The sequence below is a fragment of the Hypoxylon fragiforme genome, assembly GCF_022984875.1.
Source record: "Hypoxylon fragiforme strain CBS 206.31 chromosome Unknown GGS25scaffold_4, whole genome shotgun sequence".
NCBI lineage: Eukaryota > Fungi > Ascomycota > Sordariomycetes > Xylariales > Hypoxylaceae > Hypoxylon > Hypoxylon fragiforme.
The window spans coordinates 1,744,772-1,763,239 of record NW_026054759.1 but is presented as its reverse complement, the minus strand read 5'-3'; the positions used below and the strand labels follow the sequence as shown (position 1 = coordinate 1,763,239).

The following is an 18,468-nucleotide window of genomic DNA, read 5'->3' as shown; positions in this document are numbered from 1 at the left end:
GTACCTACCCAACTTGGGCAGGCGTAGTGATAATGCGGTGATATGTATGACATTGTATGTACTACGATGTAGGCAGCTAGTACTACATACATACATGTGTACATAGTAATAAAAATATATCTTCTTAGGGCTGAGCTGAAGATGCATACTATGTAGGTAGTAGTAGGTACATGCCCAGGTGATATGTAGATGGATGCTACCTACACTCTTTGAGTGGATCTACGATGTTTAGGGGACGGGACAAGTACATAGCCAACGTAGTCAAGATCAATTAAACCACATAGGGCCATTTAGCGAATCTTAACCCTTTATTAGATGAATACTATCATCTATTACCTATGATGGATTACACCCAAGCAACAACAATCTTGTATAACTACTACCACATCTTGCGTTATGTTGCATTGTAAACCAATTGATTAATTAGATGTCAGGACTCTAGTTACACCTACAGTAATTAGGTATCATACGTATGTTCGATATTACCCCTCGCTGTTGCAAGCCCATTCACCTCGTGGGGAATTATGGTGCGGACATAAGGGAATCCTATTTACCCCCGGTGCTAGCCCCTATTACTCGTAGGCTTCCTGAATCAGCGTACGCGATTGCATATCGATTCGGGGCCCATGCAACGACCGAAGAAGGCGTCATGGTCTTGTAAGTGCAGAGATGCTCCCCCGTCTCGGAATTGAAGATCTCCATACCAGCTCCTGCAAAAATTAGATGTGAATTTCGTGATACACATAATATAAACGTAATTCTGTTGAGAACATACCTTCATCGCTTCCGCCCACTATGTAAAGGCCATCAAAAGAGAAACCTGTAAGAATGTTAGTTGGTATAAATCAACTAACGAGCCACAATAATCAGTCACGTACTTAAACTCCGAACAGGACCGGTCATCTTAGTCGCAGTTCTGACGCAGTTCCATTCTGTTGTCTCCCAGAGTGCAATCAGCGAATCCGTACCACCTGTGGCTAGATACCGGTTAAACGGATGCAGCTCAACGGCTATGCAAGATGAGGTGTGGCCGGCTAACAGGAGCTCGGCATCTTGCTCGTCCTTGTAATCGAATTGATAGGCAGGCTCAAAGCTAGGAAATAATAAGATCCTCGTCTTCCCATCTCCAGTGGTAGTAAAGATCCTTTCACTACTCCAGCAAAAAGTAATGTTGTTAGTCTGCACAGGCTGTTGGTGAGTCGAGATTGGGATGCTTTGTTTTGACGAAAGAACAAATAATTTGTCCTCCTAATACAATCAGTTTTCCAAGTTTCCGTGTGTTGGAGGGAGGCCGGTTTAGATGGGTGAATCTTACTTTGTTACCAACGACGACACATCCGCCGTGGGGAGCCCAGGCCAAGGTGAATGTCTCCCCTAGGCCCTTGATCTCGTTTAAGACCTGTTTGGATTTGACATCCCAGAATCTAACCACGCCATCACTGCTCACGCTACACAGCTCGAGCTCCTTGACGGGATTAAAGGCGACCTTTTCAATGGACGCCGTGTGCCCCTTCAACTCGGTTGATTGGCGAACATTGGGCTTGTCAGCGTTCCCTTACACATATTAGCATTAGTCGTCCAATCATCACGAAATGTGAGAGTGAAGAACATACAGACACGTAGTGTCTTGTCTAGACAGCCCGTTGCAATATAATTGCCCAAGGGGTTCCAGGCGATTGTGCGAATGCTATGTTTAAGAAAGAAAGGTTAGTTTGAGAGTCTGTAAGGAGGCTAGAGTATACTGGAGTATACTAGAGTATATAATTATATGTGAATGTGAGGTGAGACTACTATTTCACTTACTTGTTTGGAGTCTTGTTGGTACCTGGATCGTGGTAGATGGTTGGCTTCAAAGAAGGAATAAGAGTCTTGAGCCTCTCGGGCGCAACAGACGTTCTAGGTGCAATGCGCGCCATGACGGAAACCTGTTGGAGCGCAAATAAAAGCTTGCATTTCCAGATTATGTATGTTGCATAACCAGGTTGCCCAAAGAAAACTTTGATAGTAAGATATCAAAGAAAGGATTGAAGTGAAGATGAATGAACGTTGTACATGACAATGAATTCAAGATCAATCAATGTTGATCATTGGTAACTACATACATATGTGTACCTAATGTATGGTACATGTGAGAAATGCCACACAGTATTAAGTAAACATTCAATGGGTGTTTGTTATCATGTTACGTAATCTTGCATCCTTGACGGGATTCAAACGGAAAGTCCATATGCAGGGATTAGTGGATATCATAATAACCAGTGTAAGTAGAACAATGCCCCATATTGAAATGAATTTATCCAATGGGCTAACATCCGTGCCTGATTTATGCGCCTACCTGGTACTATTAGTAGATGCATATGTGGGGACGTAGGTACGTAAGATGCCTACACTTTAACACTAGTGTACTAATGTACTAATGTACTATGTAACATCGATGATTGAATTGATTCAAGGTTGGATGTTGCACATCTGTACATCCTGCACATACTACTAGTAGTACATAACTACATCCTGTACATACATTCATCCTACATACCACCTTGTACAGCCTTCCTCCACGAAAGCTCTCTACCTTCACATCTCGCTATGTTGCACCCTAACAGAATGCGGAGATAGCGGCATAATTGGCTGCTCATACTTTATACTACATTCTGTCCATGATCCACTGATACTTAGGCACACGGATGAAGGCTCTAGGGGCCTCTTTTAGCCATGTACTGGCCCATTGGAACTCCTAGAATCTATGCGACAACTACCACCCAAACCTCTGCCAAGACGAACCACGTCGTATCTCATGATGGCATCGCCTCTAGTTCATCTGCCGACAATGACTCTTTATCCAGTTCTGACCTCCCGCCGCCTCCCATACTCGTTGATGAGAAGGATCGAGTCGTCTCTGATAACCTTTTACCACCCTTCACCCCAGGTCTCAGAACTCCAGCTACCCCAGCTATAAACTCGGTAGAGCATGACATCTATCATGATGGAAATGGGTCCAATTCTCACCATTTCTTTGCCGCTCCTAGCGCCGAGGGAGGTAGCCTTCCGACAGGAGAGCCGGTCGTTGCTTTGAAAGTATCTAGGACTGGCCATCTATTCGCTGTCATCACTGCTTCTTCTATGACGATATGGCAGACCAAGGTTCGTGCTTGGCAGGATGAACCGCTTACTTTATGTGCTGACTTTGGTACCTCCCTATAGCCTACTGTAATCCAAGCTGTCGTCGTCCGTTCCGAAACGTCAATCAGATCCTACGGTACTAATGTAGCGCTTCTACTAAGACCAGACTCCGTTATATTCGTTGTCCAGACAAGCTTAGGCTACTTGATCACGTATTCGCTTGCGACTGATGCCGACTCACGTGTTTATAAACCTCACTTTTCCGACCATAGTAATATTCAGAGGCGGCGGCAAAGCCACTTCGGAGGCCCTGGTAACAATACACCCGATCAGATTCTGCTAGGGCCTGGCGAAGGGGCTGGGGTTCGTGATATAAGCGTTCGCTTTCGTAGGGTAATCAAAGTTGACGCCGGCATTGAGTGCGCCATTGCTCTTGACGAAGAGTTGGTTGTGGCTACCAAGAAGCCAGCAGCGGTCCAATGCATTCGATGGATACCCGATAGCACAGGTAACCAGACGAGCACTGAACTTGTAAGCCGTATGGGCTGGCTGGAAAAGAAGGTATCAATCAGGGAAATGACCCATGACCGGCCAATGAACATCTCCACTTGGGTTACAAGCGACGGCAAAGCTTACGCTGTTCAACGGATCTCAGCTCGTCTAGCCACTGACACGGATTTTGACCCCAAAAAGCTATTTAAGGGCTACTGCTTCCATTCTCCCCAGGGGAATGGGGATCGTGCTGTTCGAGCAGTCGTCAATGCTCGATTCTCACTCATTGCAGTGGGATGCGTTGATGGCAGTATCCGTGTGTATTCCGCCAGAGACTACGCGGGCAATATCCCTCCTTCTCATGTACACAGAATACCTGTCTCGTCTGGGTCTTCCGGTACATTAACAACCATGGCTTATTCCCCGGATGGGTATTGTCTATTCGCCGGCTATGAAAACGGGTGGGTGACATGGAGCGTATTTGGCAAGACCGCCAGTCATAGTTTCAACGCAAATCCAACCATCACTTCTGTCAATAAGGAGGGTTGGCTTAGCGGTGTCACTGAAGCTAGCTGGGTTGGCGGCGCATGCGAAATATTGATTGTTGCTCGCCAAGATGAGGCCATCTGGTTGCTCGAGATGGCGCGAAGTGCCGTGACTGGCTGTTATACCCCCCCAAACCTCTTTCGTACTGTGTTACAAAGTTCGTCGACTATCATGGTTTATCGAGGCTATGACCTCCCAGATCTCACTAGCATCTCTGCAGAGCCATTCCTTTGGCATAACGCTAGGATTCCCTCTAATTACCTTCTGAACCAATGGCCCATCAAATGCACAGTCATATCCTCAGATGGTAGATATGTTGCGGTGGCAGGTAAGCGTGGGCTTGCACACTATAGTGTTAATAGCGGTAGGTGGAAGACGTTTGCGAATGAGGTCATGGAAAACGAGTTTCAAGTGAGGGGCGGTATGTGCTGGTATCAGCACATTCTAGTAGCAGCTGTCGAGGCCAACAGATCATATGAGCTCCGCCTATACTCGAGGGAAGCAGCTCTTGAGAGCTCGACAGTTATGTTCACACAACAACTACCAGCTCCTATTGTTCTGATTACTCCAATGGGGGAGGATTCTCTGCTTGTCTATACTTACGAGAACCTCCTTTACCACTTCGTCTTTGCACCCGTTTCCGGCGCGGTGCGACCTATACAGGTTGGACAAATAGCTTTCCATGGCATTGTCAGGTCTCCCGCAAGAGTGAGGGGGCTTAGTTGGATACTGCCCGAGAATCAAATGACTGATGGCGATCCTTCACAGGATGTCGCCTTCGCTTCGGTGCTATTCTTAGTGGATGGGAAACTTGTACTCCTCCAGCCGTCGATGAGTAATGAGGGGCAGCTCAAATACGACATGCGTGTCATATCTCACAACGTAGAGTTCTACGCAAGTATGAGGGATCAATTATCTATCAACATGCTGAACGAATATAGCACGGGTTTCTCAGCGGAGGCAGAAGAGAGCAGCCTTCGGAATTCGTTGTGGGTTTTCGAGGGGCATGAGCTGAAAGTCTGGCCCGACATCCAAGAAGTGCTCCGAGCAACTTTGGCTGAGCCATCAAGAGAACTACCCCCTACAGTATCTATGCCTATCGATTTTTATCCTTTATCTGTTTTATTAAGTAAAGGGATTGTATTGGGTGTTGAGCCTGAACTGGTTCAACGCCGAGATATCAATTTCTCCTTCTTCCGCTTCTCTATTAGGGTTAGTGCATCCCATCTTCGTTTTCATCACGTACGTGTGTGTGCTGTGTAAAGCTAATAACTCATAGACTCATCTCTTCCTTCCTGAGATCCTACGATATCATTTGGTAGCCAATAATGCCGCTACTGCGCTCAAACTAGCACAACAATACGAAAACCTCGCGTACTTCGCTCATGGCTTGGAAGTACTTCTCCATCACGTGCTAGATGAGGAGGTCGATTCAGGCCCCGCGCCGGAAGCTGCGATCTTACCCAGGGTCCTCTCGCTATTATCATCATTTAAGCAATACCTAGATATTGTAGTGCAGTGTACGAGGAAAACCGAAGTCCGATCCTGGAGGACATTATTTGCATACTTGCCTCCGCCGCAAGAGTTGTTTGAGGAATCCCTCCAGCGTGGGTCCTTGAAGACGGCGGGAGGTTATTTATTGATACTACACACATTCGAAGAGCTAGGAGCGGCATCTGAACAATCAGTGCGGCTGTTCTCTCGAGCGATCCGGGAAGAGGATTGGGAGCTTTGTAAGGAATTGGCTCGGTTTCTAGCGGCAATGGATGAAAGCGGGGAGACATTGAGAGAGGCGATGGAGCTGGTCAATATTCGAGTTAAGCAAGAAACAGACGATACGGATATAATGACTAGATTGGAAGTGCCGCCGAGAAAAAGCAATGGCAATTCCCGTTTAACACGGCAAGGGTCAGAGGCTAGCTCTGATGGGCACTCGGCAAGTGACGGTAGCAGCTTTGGTACAATCAGTCCCATATGATACATCCAATATGTAATGCTCTACTACCTAGGTAATAGCCTAGTAAGTAATAGAGAGATGGTTTAGGATACTGGTATGGGAGGTAGGGAGGTTAGGAGGGAATCCGTTTGCATTCTTCCGCGTTGGGAGTAGAAGGGGGTTTGGAATGCAGGCTTATGTATGTGCAAGTTATGTAGGTTAGGTCTTCAAGGAGACTTTAGATGAATAAGATGGAGAGTATAAATGGAAAATCCATATGATTAGATACCTACCTACTACTAGCATCTAGGCAGGTACTTATAAACATAGTATACCTTTTTCAGACACTCGCTACTATGCACTACATAAGTATATGATACTATATTGACATGCATAGAGGTGTGTACTAGGTTAGGTAGTATAAAGGGGGTATGCGCTTAGGTTATGTAGGTATTTGTCGGTAGATCCCCGGCTAATAGATCCAAGATCCAAGATCCACCGTCCCCCCGGATTTGGAAGAAAATATATTTTAGAAACTGAGGCTGAGGCTTCAATAAGTACATATACCTATTAGTTTGCTGGATTGAATGGATTGAATGATTTGAATCAAGGTTTGTAAATGTTGAGGCTCAAATAGTTAGATCCACCCAATCTTTCGAACCCACCCCACCAACCCACCACTTGCCCTGCAGACATTCACGGCCATTTCGTCAACTATTTTTTTTTTTTTAAATCTGTTAAGGTTGTTTGCACCTGATTTACCTGCCTAGTAGTACCTAAGTCCATTCCCCCTAACAACTGCAAGAGCCATCCCATCACGGGCCTCATTTACCCTCCCGTCCCCATTCTTCTTCCGTTCCACACTCCGACACGTCACCTCTTATTTGGCCGCCGAAGGGACAACAAGCTATTCAGCCTATCACGACTGCCTCCCGCAGCCATGATGGACGAGTTCGGTTCAGAGTCCGATAGCGACTACACTAGCTATTGGCGAGACTGGGTAAGTGCACGCACTTTTTTGGACTTCAACCCAGCAATACATACCTAGTACTACATAGTATGTGGTCAGCCAGTCGGGTAGCAAATTTCGGGAAAGGCGAGATCGTGTCCGACGCGCATTCTATCCCCAAAACGCGATACCTTTCGTGTCCTCTGTCGTTTATCCCCCTTCCCTCTTACCAATCTTCCGAATTTGATCAACAAAGAGGCCATCTTCAAACAGTCGCTTCAAACGGTAGCATTTTTTTCAATTCCTCCCTTGAAGGACCATAAAGATTATCTTTATACATACACTATATAAGTTATACTTAGCATTGGTCATGGAGGAGAATCTACCTTCGGAGTTGCCACCTCGGTCTTCTCGTCGCCCTCCCCCATCTACACAAGCCCAAAGGCTGCACGATCTGCCTATCTCGAGATCAGCCTTACAAACCAGGACAGAGGGTTCGGCTACTCATTCACCAAAGTCGCATTCTACGTCGTCAATGTATATGGGGTGGAGTCGGACTGTCTGGACACATTATCAAGCACTCTTCTCGTGTCAGAGCTAATTGCGTGTCCCTAGTTTATCTCCTCGCGCGGAAACGAATACTTCTGCGAGATCGACGAGGACTACCTCACCGATCGATTCAACCTGACTGGGCTTAACACAGAAGTCCAGTACTACCAATATGCCCTCGACCTCATTACCGACGTATTTGACCTCGATTGCGATGACGAAATGAGAGAGACCATCGAGAAGTCGGCTCGCCATCTCTACGGCTTAATACACGCGCGCTACATTGTTACCACACGCGGCTTAGCTAAGATGGTATGGCCAGGTTCTTGTCTACTGCGTGACTTCTCACAAACTGACGATCATATGCTAGCTCGACAAATACAAGAAGGCCGACTTTGGAAAATGCCCACGTGTCTTCTGCCATTCACACCCCTTACTGCCGATGGGCCAGACTGATATCCCACACCAAAAGCCCGTTAAGCTCTACTGCGTTCGATGCGAAGACGTCTATAACCCCAAGTCCTCGCGGCATGCTGCCATCGATGGCGCGTACTTTGGTACCTCCTTTCACAACATCATGTTCCAGGTCTACCCAGCACTGGTACCTCCGAAGAACGCAGACCGATACATCCCTCGAGTCTACGGGTTTAAAGTGCACTCTTCCGCCGCACTAATCCGTTGGCAAAATAGTCAACGCGCAGACATGGTACGGCGCTTGCGAAAGTTGGAGATAGACAGTGGATTCAAGGACGATGGTGGCGATGATGATTTGGAAGAGGACGAGGAAGAAGAAGAAGATATCGAGCTTGAGGGGGATGCCATGCACGTTGTTGGCTAATGCTATTCCAAACACGACCAAGGCGTCAGAATCACAATACATATCGCACGGTTGATACCTGTAGGAGCCGTGCAAGATCAGTAATGCCGCTCGTCCTCGGCAAGCAGGCTAAGAGCCTATTCCTAATTAGTCGGATCATTATAGGGCATGAGTACAAACTGGACGGTAGGACGGCGTTCGTAATGAAGAGACAAATTTGGCATCACGCGGGCGTTTGAGAAGGATAACTTGTTCATTCTTACGGCATTGACGAAATATTCCCCAAGTATACGGTATCCTAGCATCGTGGCTCGTCTATAACTCTAGCTAGGATGTTAATTAAGCACCTTGCTGAAATCCCTCTCGTCATTAGCCCATTCTTGCGATGAGTGAACTTACATTATACGTAGGGTATGTATATTATAGAGTCAGGTGCCTATTACGTTTAGTCGACAACCTCATACTAAGTAATGGAAGTGATACTTGTTCAATCTAGAAGAAAGATATTGGCTGATTATAATTATATTTGGTACACCTCGGTATCTACCCTTATTAGCTGTATACATGCCTACTTATGGATACCTTCAAGTTCAAGTACATGTGTGGGGGTTTGTCCGTGAAATCGGCCGAAGATAGCCTAAGATTCTGTACATACATAGTACTACATAGTACATACAGGTAACTAGTTATGTATCTATTAATACCGTTTCATATGTATTAATTGAACCATCTTGAACCATCCATGGTGAGGTTTGAAAACATGTGATAGGTAATACATGTAAGTATTCCAATGAATCAACAAGTTGAATCAAATAATACCTATAATATTCAATAAAGAACTCTATTATGTAGGTATCGACATCTACATGTAGTATTATATCATATCTCTACTAGGTATCTTACCTATGCATTAGACATGTGAATTTTGAAGAATTATTCAATACATACTACTAGAAAGGTAGGTAGGTATTCTAGTAATAATTCTACTACCTAGTAGGTACGTACCTACTATGTTATGTACCTAGTACCTGGTAGGCATGCATAAGGCTTAGTCTCGTAAGAATCTCTTAGGTTGATAGGCTATCTTACTCTCCAGACTCCACCTATTAAGTCCCATGGGCCAATGAGTCGGAAAAGCGGCTGAGCATGGTCAACCTGTGGCAGCCATGACCAGCTGGACTCTGCTGGAGACCTCTTTTTGATAAAGTGGTAAAGTCGGTAGCGAATTAAAGTTGGCAAGTTAATTGGGTGAACTGTTAATAATGTTAATAATAATGTTAATAACCTTGAACCTTACCATACCTACAATATCCAATCTCTTTTTCTTCTTCTTCTATTAACAACTGTATTTCTCTGTTTCTCCGTCTGTCGTAATTAATCCCACGACGACGAACTTTGGGGGTGATAGAACACCTGGGGTTTTATTTATTGTCTATCAATTGCCTGTCCTTCTTTTCCAACCTGCTGCACCTCTTGTGACCCACGCGTCCCTCCCGATTAATGTGTTTCATAGTCGCTTTCCCTGTCTCTCGTTCTCAAATCCAAATCCAAGACAAAGTCCAAATCTCAATTCCATTTCTACTCTACCAACCATCCATTTTCGTAATCAACCTAGTTTCCCCAACACAATTCTCGAACCGAATTACTCATTCCTATGAGATGCCATTTGATGATATCGCTGTACCAACCTGCCCGCTAGTGCGCTTACTTGCGTATTATGCGTATTGCGCTTGGTCTTCCTGCCCGTCTACATACCCACCTAGGTAATAACTGAGTGTCATCTGGATGACACCATATCACCATGACTAGGTCCTCCGCTTCGCCTCGACATTCAGAACAGAACCCTTCCGGATCTTCGTCTCAATCCATTCCATTACAGGACCTTGCTGGCCAGCAACATCAGCATGATTCTCAGTCGCAAGGCGGGGGGCAGAGGGGCCCTCCTACCGATCGTAACTTACTCGGCATATCAACCTATTGGGGTGGTTACCCACCCAGCAACGATACCGATCCGAGCCCCACGTCGCCAATAGATGCTGCCGCTTTGCAGTTTGCCCTCCCTCCAGATATCCATCCTCCGCCTCCTATCGTGCCTCGGCCTGTTACATCCTCGACCGCTAATCCCTATGACAACGAAACCCCCTATTATGACGAGACAAGTCATGTCGATTACTTCGAATCAGATAGCTCACCTTTAACATCGTCTGCACAGCCAATCTCCGGCGCTTTAGCCTCGCAAGTCGAGGCGCAACCAAGAGATAGTTTCCAGACTGTCTCGGACATAGACACCTCTTCCCGCCCGCGCGAACGATCTGCTCAGATGCTCGGATTCGACTTGGAAACCGGCTATGCGCCCAGCAAACATCAGAGTTATGGAGCATCCCTCACGCCAAATGATAGTCGGGTTTCGCGGGCGCCTGGAGCCCTATACAAAGCTGGGTCGATTGTTAGGGCCATGTCCCAGCGTGTTGTCAATATCAGTGGTGAGGGGGAAACATTTGAACAGCAACAGCAAAGACGGCAGAGGTCGCGATCACCGAGTGTCGACGGTCGTGCGCCCCAAAGCCATCTCTCTACGCATACGAGTGTCGATACATCATACCCGTCTCAGCTCAACCCCTCCAATACCGAGAAGAAGGGCGATCCCGAATGGACCTTATCGGAAACAGCATTACCACCCCGTCGCGGGAGACCCATGCCAAATCCCTTGAAAGGTCGTTCTCTCGGCATATTTGGGCCTGACAACCTTGTTAGAAGAAAGCTTTGCGATGTTCTGGTCAATCCTTACATGGAGCCTATCCTCCTCCTACTAATTGTGCTTCAAGCCGTCTTGCTTGCTGTGGAAGCCGCAAACAATGTTTACGATCCTGGAAACAAGCGACCAGCTCTATGGGACCCTACCTCTGGAATAAACTGGGCAATCCTTATCCTCTTTATTATATTCACGCTTGAAATAGCAGCTCGTATCATTGTGTCGGGTTTCATATTGAACGCCGCGGAATATAGCACCATTGACCGAAAGAAGGGACTTCGTGGTGCTATATCTGATCAGTATAATGCAGTATTTCGTCCTCAGCGCCAAAAATCGGTCAAATCACCCAGGGAGCCGTCTTTCGGGCCCTCCACATTTGCTCGGTCTTTCACTATGATGCATGGTAGCGTCCCCGAAACAATTGAGGAACAATTGAGAATGCAACTAGCACGTCGAGCCTTTCTCAGGCATGGGTTCAACAGATTGGACTTCATCGCGGTTGTATCATTCTGGATTGCTTTCGTCCTTAGCATAACGGGTATTGAAATGACACACCATTTGTTCATCTTTCGAATGCTTAGTTGTCTTCGAATCGTTCGACTGCTTGCCCTCACTAATGGAACAGCTGTAAGTACCTAATAACACTTGCACAAGGCCTCTAGGTAGCATGGAGTGCTAATCGTGCTTCTAGATTATACTGCGAAGTTTGAAAAAAGCAGCGCCACTACTCGTTCGGGTATCCTTTCTCATTGGATTTTTCTGGCTCTTATTCGCCATCATTGGCGTGCAGAGCTTCAAAGCAAGTCTTAGCCGGCAATGTGTCTGGCTGGATCCCCTGCAGCCTACCAATTTCTCTGCGGCTTTCACAAATGACAATACCTTCTGCGGTGGGCACTTGGACGCAAATGGCCGCGAAGTGCCTTGGGTTAAGAGTCCAATTCCCGGGTCTCTACAAAATCTCACCAGCCCGTCTTCATCGCCCAAGGGGTTTATCTGTCCCAAACAGTCAATCTGCCTCGAGCAGACAAGTCCGTACAATGATACTGTCAATTTCAATAATATCTATCACTCTCTCGAGCTAGTTTTCGTGATCATGAGTGCTAACACCTGGTCCGACCTCATGTATTACACTACCTACTCGGAATTCCTTCCGGCTGCACTCTTCTTTGGCGCTGGCATCATGATCATGATGCTTTGGCTGACGAACTTGCTCATTGCTGTCATTACCTCGTCCTTTCAAGTCATCCGAGAGGATAGCAAGGCGAGCGCCTTCACAGCGGATGAGGATTTCCAGATTCAGGGTACAGAAGACGAACGAATACAAAAGATTTCGTCATTGCAAAAGACATACAATAAGACTTGGCTTTTCTGGGTGCTACTCATTGCTTATGATCTCATCTCCCAAGCTTGGAGAAGTGCAGATATGTCGCTTCAGCGAGAAACCGTCATCATCATAAATAGTCTAATCGTTACGATCCTATTAGACATCGAGATTGTCATCCGCTTTGCGGCCAACTGGAGAGCCTTTCACCGAAATACCCGCAATCTATTCGATTTCTTCCTCGCGCTAGCAACCACGATCATAGCTCTGCCGCCGATTTTGGGGGACAGTCAAAAATATGCATGGCTCACGATATTTCAAATTTTGCGTTCGTATCGCGTGGTCTTGGCCATCCCAATAACGAGGAAACTAATTGTATTGGTTCTTGGAAATGCTACTGGTATTGCGAATCTTATTGTATTTGTGTTCCTCATCACATTCATCATGGCCATATTCGCTGTCCAACTCTTCCGGGGGGAAATACCCCTATATGACGACGGAGGAGAACTCGTCAGAATATCGTTCTACAACATCTTCAACTCGTTTCTCGGCATGTATCAGATTCTGTCCAGCGAGAATTGGACGAGTATTCTATACGATGTGACGTCGTACACCACTATCTATAATACGTCCTGGTACAATGCAATGTTTCTTATCGGTTGGTTTATCCTAGCATACTTCATTCTCGTCAACATGTTTATTGCTGTCATTCAGGAGAACTTTGACGTGTCGGAAGATGAAAAGCGGTTAGAGCAGGTCAAGGCATTCCTACAACGCAAGGAACTAGGCAGTAACGCGAGTACCACTATCACGCTATCAGACGTTTTCTCTTTTGGAAAAGCCAAAACAAGAGATCCTCTTGACTACGGCCCGGCAACAATGGAAATGCTACTGAAAGATGCCGTCGTTCGAGAATTCCTTGACGATACTTTGGACTCGTTACATCAAGAGACGACTAACGACCCTTCGGCTCGGGAGGGAGCAGCTGGCGGTGGCATACGACCCGGCATTCTATCAACAATATGGGGACGGGTCAAAGGCATGTTCACCAGCCGAGAGCCTAATCCGTTCTATTCCAACGTCCGGTTCAATGCACCCAACAATACCCTAGACCCCCGACAGATGGCACGCCAGGCAGTATCGGCCACCGCGGAGCGTCGTAAAGCTCAGCGCGAGTATCTTGCCCGCCACCCCACTTACAATAACTCACTCTTCATTTTCAAGCCCACGAATCCTATCAGGCGTCTTTGCCAGCGACTCGTCGGACCAGGTAGGGGCAACGAGCGATTCGATGGCGTGGAGCCGAACAAAATCGCTTGGTACGCTTTCACGGTATTCATCTATGCGGCCATTATCGCCATGGTGCTCCTAGCTTGTATCACTACCCCCCTATTTCAGAAGGAATACCTTGAGCAGCACAAGGATACGAACCGATTTACTAGCTGGTTTGTTTGGGTTGACCTCGGCTTTGCGATCCTCTTTACCATCGAAGCCGGGATTAAGATCATTGCCGATGGTTGGTTCTTCACTCCGAATGCCTATTATAGAAGTTCTTGGGGCACTATAGACGGTATTGTTCTCATCACCCTCTGGGTCAACGTGCTCACCCTACTTTTCAATGATGGGGCTGTCTCCAGGGCCATTGGTGCCTTCAAAGCGCTCAGAGCTCTTCGTCTCCTAAACATTAGCAATAGCGCAAGAGATACCTTTCACTCCCTAATAATAGTGGCAGGGTGGAAGATCATCAGCGTGAGTCGATTTTGCGTTGTTTGGGGATAATATTTTGGATTGTCTGCTAACTCAATACTTCAGGCTGCCCTAGTCTCTTTGTCTTTGCTAATTCCGTTCGCCATTTACGCTCTCAACTTGTTTCATGGGCAACTCTTGGAATGTAACGATGGTGGTATATCGAAACTTGCCGACTGCTTCGGCGAATATCAAAGCTCGCCATCCAACCCGGCATGGCCACTGCTTGCTCCACGGGTTGCGGACAACTCGTATTTTAGTTTCGATGACTTTGCTTCCTCTCTATTCATTCTCTTCCAAATTGTTTCGCAAGAGGGCTGGGTGGACGTATCGTTTGCTGTGCAAGCGATTACCGGACCAACCCTGCAGCCTCAGCCAATGGCAGCGCAAGGTAATGCCATGTTCTTTGTGGTGTTTAACTTGCTTAGCACGGTGTTCGTGTTGACGCTGTTCATTTCCGTGTTTATGCGGAATTACACAGAACAGACGGGGGTTGCATTCTTGACAGCGGAACAGAGGTCATGGCTCGAGCTGCGAAAGCTTCTACGCCAAATATCACCGTCCAGAAGCTCTTATGATGAGTCTGAGAATAAGTGGAAGAAGTGGTGTCACAAGCGTGCAATCGAGAAACGAGGAAAGTGGTACACAGGAATCACTGCCGTCCTTGTACTTCACTTAATACTGCTGATGTTGGAGTATTATCCCGAGCCAGATGTTTGGTCCCGTACGAGGGATTTCATCTTCCTAGTATTTACCCTGGTTTACATTGCCAATATCGTCATTCGCATTGTCGGCCTTGGTTGGAGGCGTTTCAGAAGAAGTTCTTGGGACGTCTACTCACTGATATCTGTCTTTGGTACTTTTGTGACCACTGTGCTACTCAATACCAAGACGGATAATCAAACATTTATTCAGCTACATAAATATTTCCTCGTCAGCATCCTCCTCCTGCTAATTCCTAGAAACGACGCACTCGACCAGCTCTTCAAAACAGCGGCTGCAAGTCTGACAACCATTGTCAACCTACTGGCCACCTGGCTGGTATTTTTCCTTGTATTCGCCATCGCGTTAACCCAAACCTTCAGCTTGACCCGCTTTGGGGAAAATGAAGGTGTTAATATTAACTTCAGGACGGTTCCAAATGCCCTCCTCCTTCTCTTCCGTATGAGTGTGGGTGAAGGGTGGAATCAGATCATGGAGGACTACGCGAATATCGAGCCGCCGCTCTGTGTAGACGACCCAGAATTCTTGAATAGCGACTGTGGCAGCCAAAACTGGGCTAGATGTTTGTTCATCGCCTGGAACCTGGTCAGCATGTATATTTTCGTGAATCTCTTTATTTCACTCATCTACGAGAGTTTCAGTTACGTGTACCAGCGCTCGAGCGGAATGGCACACATAGATCGAGATGAGATACGAAGGTTCAAGGAGGCTTGGCGCAGCGTTGATCCTAATGGTTCAGGCTTTATCAGTAAAGAAGCATTTCCAAGGCTGTTGGGAGAGCTCTCAGGAATCTTTGAAATGCGAATATACGATTCAGAAGACTCTGTTCATCACATCTTGGAAGACATTCGAAGCGATGACTCGCCTATGAGGCATTCATCTATGGCTACTGGAAGCAACCTCGGCGGAGTGGATATCCGGAGGTTGAACCAAAGACTTGCTCAGATTGATGTACGAAAAGTTCAAGAGCAGCGCCGTCGGTTCAACATCTTTTACGAGGAGGTGATGGTATCCGCGGATCCTATTCAAGGTATCTCCTTTACGACGGTACTCATGATCATGGCGCATTATAAGATCATCAGCGACAACAAGAGTCTAAAGTAAGCAAATATCCGTATTCAAAACTTATACATTCGTGGCTAATCATCATTCCTTTTTGAAGGCTCGAGGAGTTCCTACGCCGTCGCGCGCGCCTGCAGCGTGTTGAAGAAGAGGTTCGTCGCAGGGTCGTGGTTGGTTTCTTCGATACAATGTAAGTAATTATCTACACATATGGATGTGTGCCCCTTTACTGACTCTTGCCCAGTTATTGGTCTCGAAAATTCAAGAAACACATGGAGACGAAGCGGTCGGCACGAATGACAGCAATTCCTCAACTAGATGTGCCCGATATTTTCGTGGACGACGAAGACGAACGGCAGAAGACAGGAAAGCAACGCTCGACATTAGCAGTGCCGCTAGGCCGGTCCGCATCCTCCGATTTCCTTGCCGTGTCGGACGCCTCACGGCCACTGCACAAGAGTTGGTCTTCCAGCACGGATATTGCGGCCTACGACTCTTCGCAAGCACACCCATTGAGCTTACCAAGAGCAAGCCCATCCATGCCTGCGCATCAGTCTCAGGCTTCTGCATTCAGCTTCGATCTGCAAGAATCTGCACCGGCCTCGGGCGAAAACAGCAGGCGCGGCAGCTCAGTAAGTCCAGCGCAGGTCAGAGAGCTGCTGGACGATTCAGTTTGGGTGGAAAGCATTAGGCGAAGCGCAACTATACGAAGATCGGTTCGACGATCGGACTGGAGCGCTCCGCGGTAATACGACATCCACCTTAGCTGGTGGTCGATACAGTGATTACACATTCACTACATAATGAAATGATACGCTCTAGAAAAGGGGGGGAAGAAGAGGCACCGATGACGGCCCAGGGTATCCTTTCCCCCCTTAGAATCTATGTCACGAAGAGGGGAATGAATTGGATGAGTTCAAAAGGCGTTCTTGGCACATAGCGGTCTGCATTGGGCGAGGTCACCGTCTATACCATAAATCAGTTGAATCTTATTTTTTTTTTTTCCTTTGCATTGTATGTACGTATTTTGCTCCCGTAGCAGGGGGACATTGGGCGGGCCGACGTCTCAGGGCATTAGAAAGGCGAAGATACAGGAGAAGACACATGGCATTGTGTGTGTAGACAGACCTGCTTGTATTTATTTGTTTATTTTCTCCGAGTTTGTACCTAGCAAAGATCGGGAAAAGCCCAGGTAGAAAAGGTGATAAAAAAAAGATTTGATGCTTTTACTGCGAAGAGAAGCTTACACATTACCCGATGGCTACAAGTAGTTATTTACACTTGTCAATTTACACTTGCTGTATGTAACACTGTGAATGCTCTCAATAATACTCTGAATGCTCTGAATAATCATTTACTATGTAGGTTAGTAGATACCTAGGTACAACTTTATATATATATGATAGTAAGGGATGGGGAACCAAACTATAAGGCGTAAAATGGTCGTATTTGATCAGCTCTATGCTAATGGTGCGGCGATGCCAAGGGTTCGTGATGTGAGTACATAGATAGCATCTACTCCGTAGTGTGCAGAAACTCAGCCACAGGATGCCAAGATAAAGCTGAAGTCCGAGCTACAGTATCAGTGATAGTTATCTTCTTTTCCAATTTCATCATACCATCCTCGTCAATGTCAATGTGATACTACAGTAGGATGATGTACATATGTGGTATGTAGTTGGCTATTTTACTCAATCATGTAATAGTAGATACTACTACTAGTAGTATGAGATATTCGATATTCTTCTCATGATAAAACCATCATCGCATGAGTTCTCAAGCTCCTTGTCTCACCATTTATTCTCATCCCGTCCTTGGGAATTCCAGAATGTTTCCAGAATTCTGAATAGACCTTTTTCTTGGCCTGCCTCGTCGTGGACTATGCATGCATATGTGTAGGTTAGTAGGTACTATGTATTTTATGCGTGGATTTTTATTACTGTACATAATATGATGAATATTGCATGTGTCTCCAAAATATCGATAATATCAACAGTATCATAAGTATGGACACTACCTACCTAAGGTATGTCATGCCTAACATGCCTGTCATGAAACAACCTGAATCATTAAAAGTGACCCATCTGAGGGGTGGCCCCTTAATCCTGGTTGTCGATCATACACCCGAAAGAAAAAGAATAAGTCAAACTAAAGCATTCGCTTTACCTAGTTCGAACAACGGCCGACGATAGTACTACGCCGTACCATACTTCATAGCTGTCTGCAGGGCTACGAAACAGCAAGACTTTATCGTCAGGCAAGATACAGATTGGTAGCAGAGATGTTTCACATCCATTAAGTTACTACTACTAACTAGTAGTAACTAGATACAATACGACGTACACACACCACACTAACTACACACATCGTGATGCACACAATCTTATTTCCTGGGTAGGTTGGGTAGGTAAGGTATCTTTGTCGCCACTACCAACCAAACTTACTACGTAGTAAT

The 18,468-nt window shown here is 46.4% G+C and overlaps 4 protein-coding genes across 4 annotated transcripts; 3 read left to right on the top strand and 1 right to left on the bottom strand.

Moving 5' to 3' along the window:
- Positions 1 to 286: 286 nt before the first annotated feature.
- Positions 287 to 2,107, bottom strand: GGS25DRAFT_233161 (WD domain-containing protein). Its single transcript, XM_049257037.1, has 6 exons — positions 1,804 to 2,107; positions 1,614 to 1,687; positions 1,316 to 1,554; positions 879 to 1,248; positions 776 to 820; positions 287 to 710 (listed from the first exon to the last, which is right to left on the bottom strand). The coding sequence occupies exons 1-6, from the start codon at positions 1,914 to 1,916 to the stop codon at positions 547 to 549; spliced, it is 1,005 nt and encodes a 334-aa protein (XP_049117751.1). The 5' UTR covers positions 1,917 to 2,107; the 3' UTR covers positions 287 to 546.
- Positions 2,108 to 2,462: 355 nt separating this feature from the next.
- GGS25DRAFT_486195 (RIC1-domain-containing protein) lies at positions 2,463 to 6,436 on the top strand. The gene is made up of 3 exons (XM_049260609.1): positions 2,463 to 3,141; positions 3,202 to 5,370; positions 5,438 to 6,436. The coding sequence occupies exons 1-3, from the start codon at positions 2,713 to 2,715 to the stop codon at positions 6,134 to 6,136; spliced, it is 3,297 nt and encodes a 1,098-aa protein (XP_049117750.1). The 5' UTR covers positions 2,463 to 2,712; the 3' UTR covers positions 6,137 to 6,436.
- A 214-nt stretch (positions 6,437 to 6,650) lies between these two features.
- On the top strand, positions 6,651 to 8,491 carry GGS25DRAFT_233106 (casein kinase II, regulatory subunit). The gene is made up of 3 exons (XM_049257036.1): positions 6,651 to 7,094; positions 7,659 to 7,904; positions 7,963 to 8,491. The coding sequence occupies exons 1-3, from the start codon at positions 7,035 to 7,037 to the stop codon at positions 8,428 to 8,430; spliced, it is 774 nt and encodes a 257-aa protein (XP_049117749.1). The 5' UTR covers positions 6,651 to 7,034; the 3' UTR covers positions 8,431 to 8,491.
- Positions 8,492 to 9,637: 1,146 nt separating this feature from the next.
- Positions 9,638 to 17,270, top strand: GGS25DRAFT_486193 (Ion transport protein-domain-containing protein). Its single transcript, XM_049260608.1, has 5 exons — positions 9,638 to 11,788; positions 11,853 to 14,231; positions 14,295 to 16,051; positions 16,114 to 16,203; positions 16,258 to 17,270. Exons 1-5 carry the CDS (start codon positions 10,211 to 10,213, stop codon positions 16,760 to 16,762), a joined length of 6,309 nt encoding a protein of 2,102 aa, XP_049117748.1. The 5' UTR covers positions 9,638 to 10,210; the 3' UTR covers positions 16,763 to 17,270.
- Positions 17,271 to 18,468: the final 1,198 nt, after the last annotated feature.

Bases quoted from the DNA above. Each gene is read 5' to 3' on its own strand.
- GGS25DRAFT_233106 (XM_049257036.1), top strand. From the start codon at position 7,035: ATGATGGACGAGTTCGGTTCAGAGTCCGATAGCGACTACACTAGCTAT. The intron at 7,095-7,658 runs GTAAGTGCACGC...GCGTGTCCCTAG, and splicing joins CTAGCTATTGGCGAGACTGG to TTTATCTCCTCGCGCGGAAA. The intron at 7,905-7,962 runs GTATGGCCAGGT...ATCATATGCTAG, and splicing joins CACGCGGCTTAGCTAAGATG to CTCGACAAATACAAGAAGGC.
- GGS25DRAFT_233161 (XM_049257037.1), bottom strand. From the start codon at position 1,916: ATGGCGCGCATTGCACCTAGAACGTCTGTTGCGCCCGAGAGGCTCAAG. The intron at 1,688-1,803 runs GTAAGTGAAATA...TCTTAAACATAG, and splicing joins ACCAACAAGACTCCAAACAA to CATTCGCACAATCGCCTGGA. The intron at 1,555-1,613 runs GTATGTTCTTCA...AATATGTGTAAG, and splicing joins AGACAAGACACTACGTGTCT to GGAACGCTGACAAGCCCAAT.
- GGS25DRAFT_486193 (XM_049260608.1), top strand. From the start codon at position 10,211: ATGACTAGGTCCTCCGCTTCGCCTCGACATTCAGAACAGAACCCTTCC. The intron at 14,232-14,294 runs GTGAGTCGATTT...TCAATACTTCAG, and splicing joins CAGGGTGGAAGATCATCAGC to GCTGCCCTAGTCTCTTTGTC. The intron at 16,204-16,257 runs GTAAGTAATTAT...ACTCTTGCCCAG, and splicing joins GTTGGTTTCTTCGATACAAT to TTATTGGTCTCGAAAATTCA.
- GGS25DRAFT_486195 (XM_049260609.1), top strand. From the start codon at position 2,713: ATGTACTGGCCCATTGGAACTCCTAGAATCTATGCGACAACTACCACC. The intron at 3,142-3,201 runs GTTCGTGCTTGG...ACCTCCCTATAG, and splicing joins TGACGATATGGCAGACCAAG to CCTACTGTAATCCAAGCTGT. The intron at 5,371-5,437 runs GTTAGTGCATCC...AATAACTCATAG, and splicing joins TCTTCCGCTTCTCTATTAGG to ACTCATCTCTTCCTTCCTGA.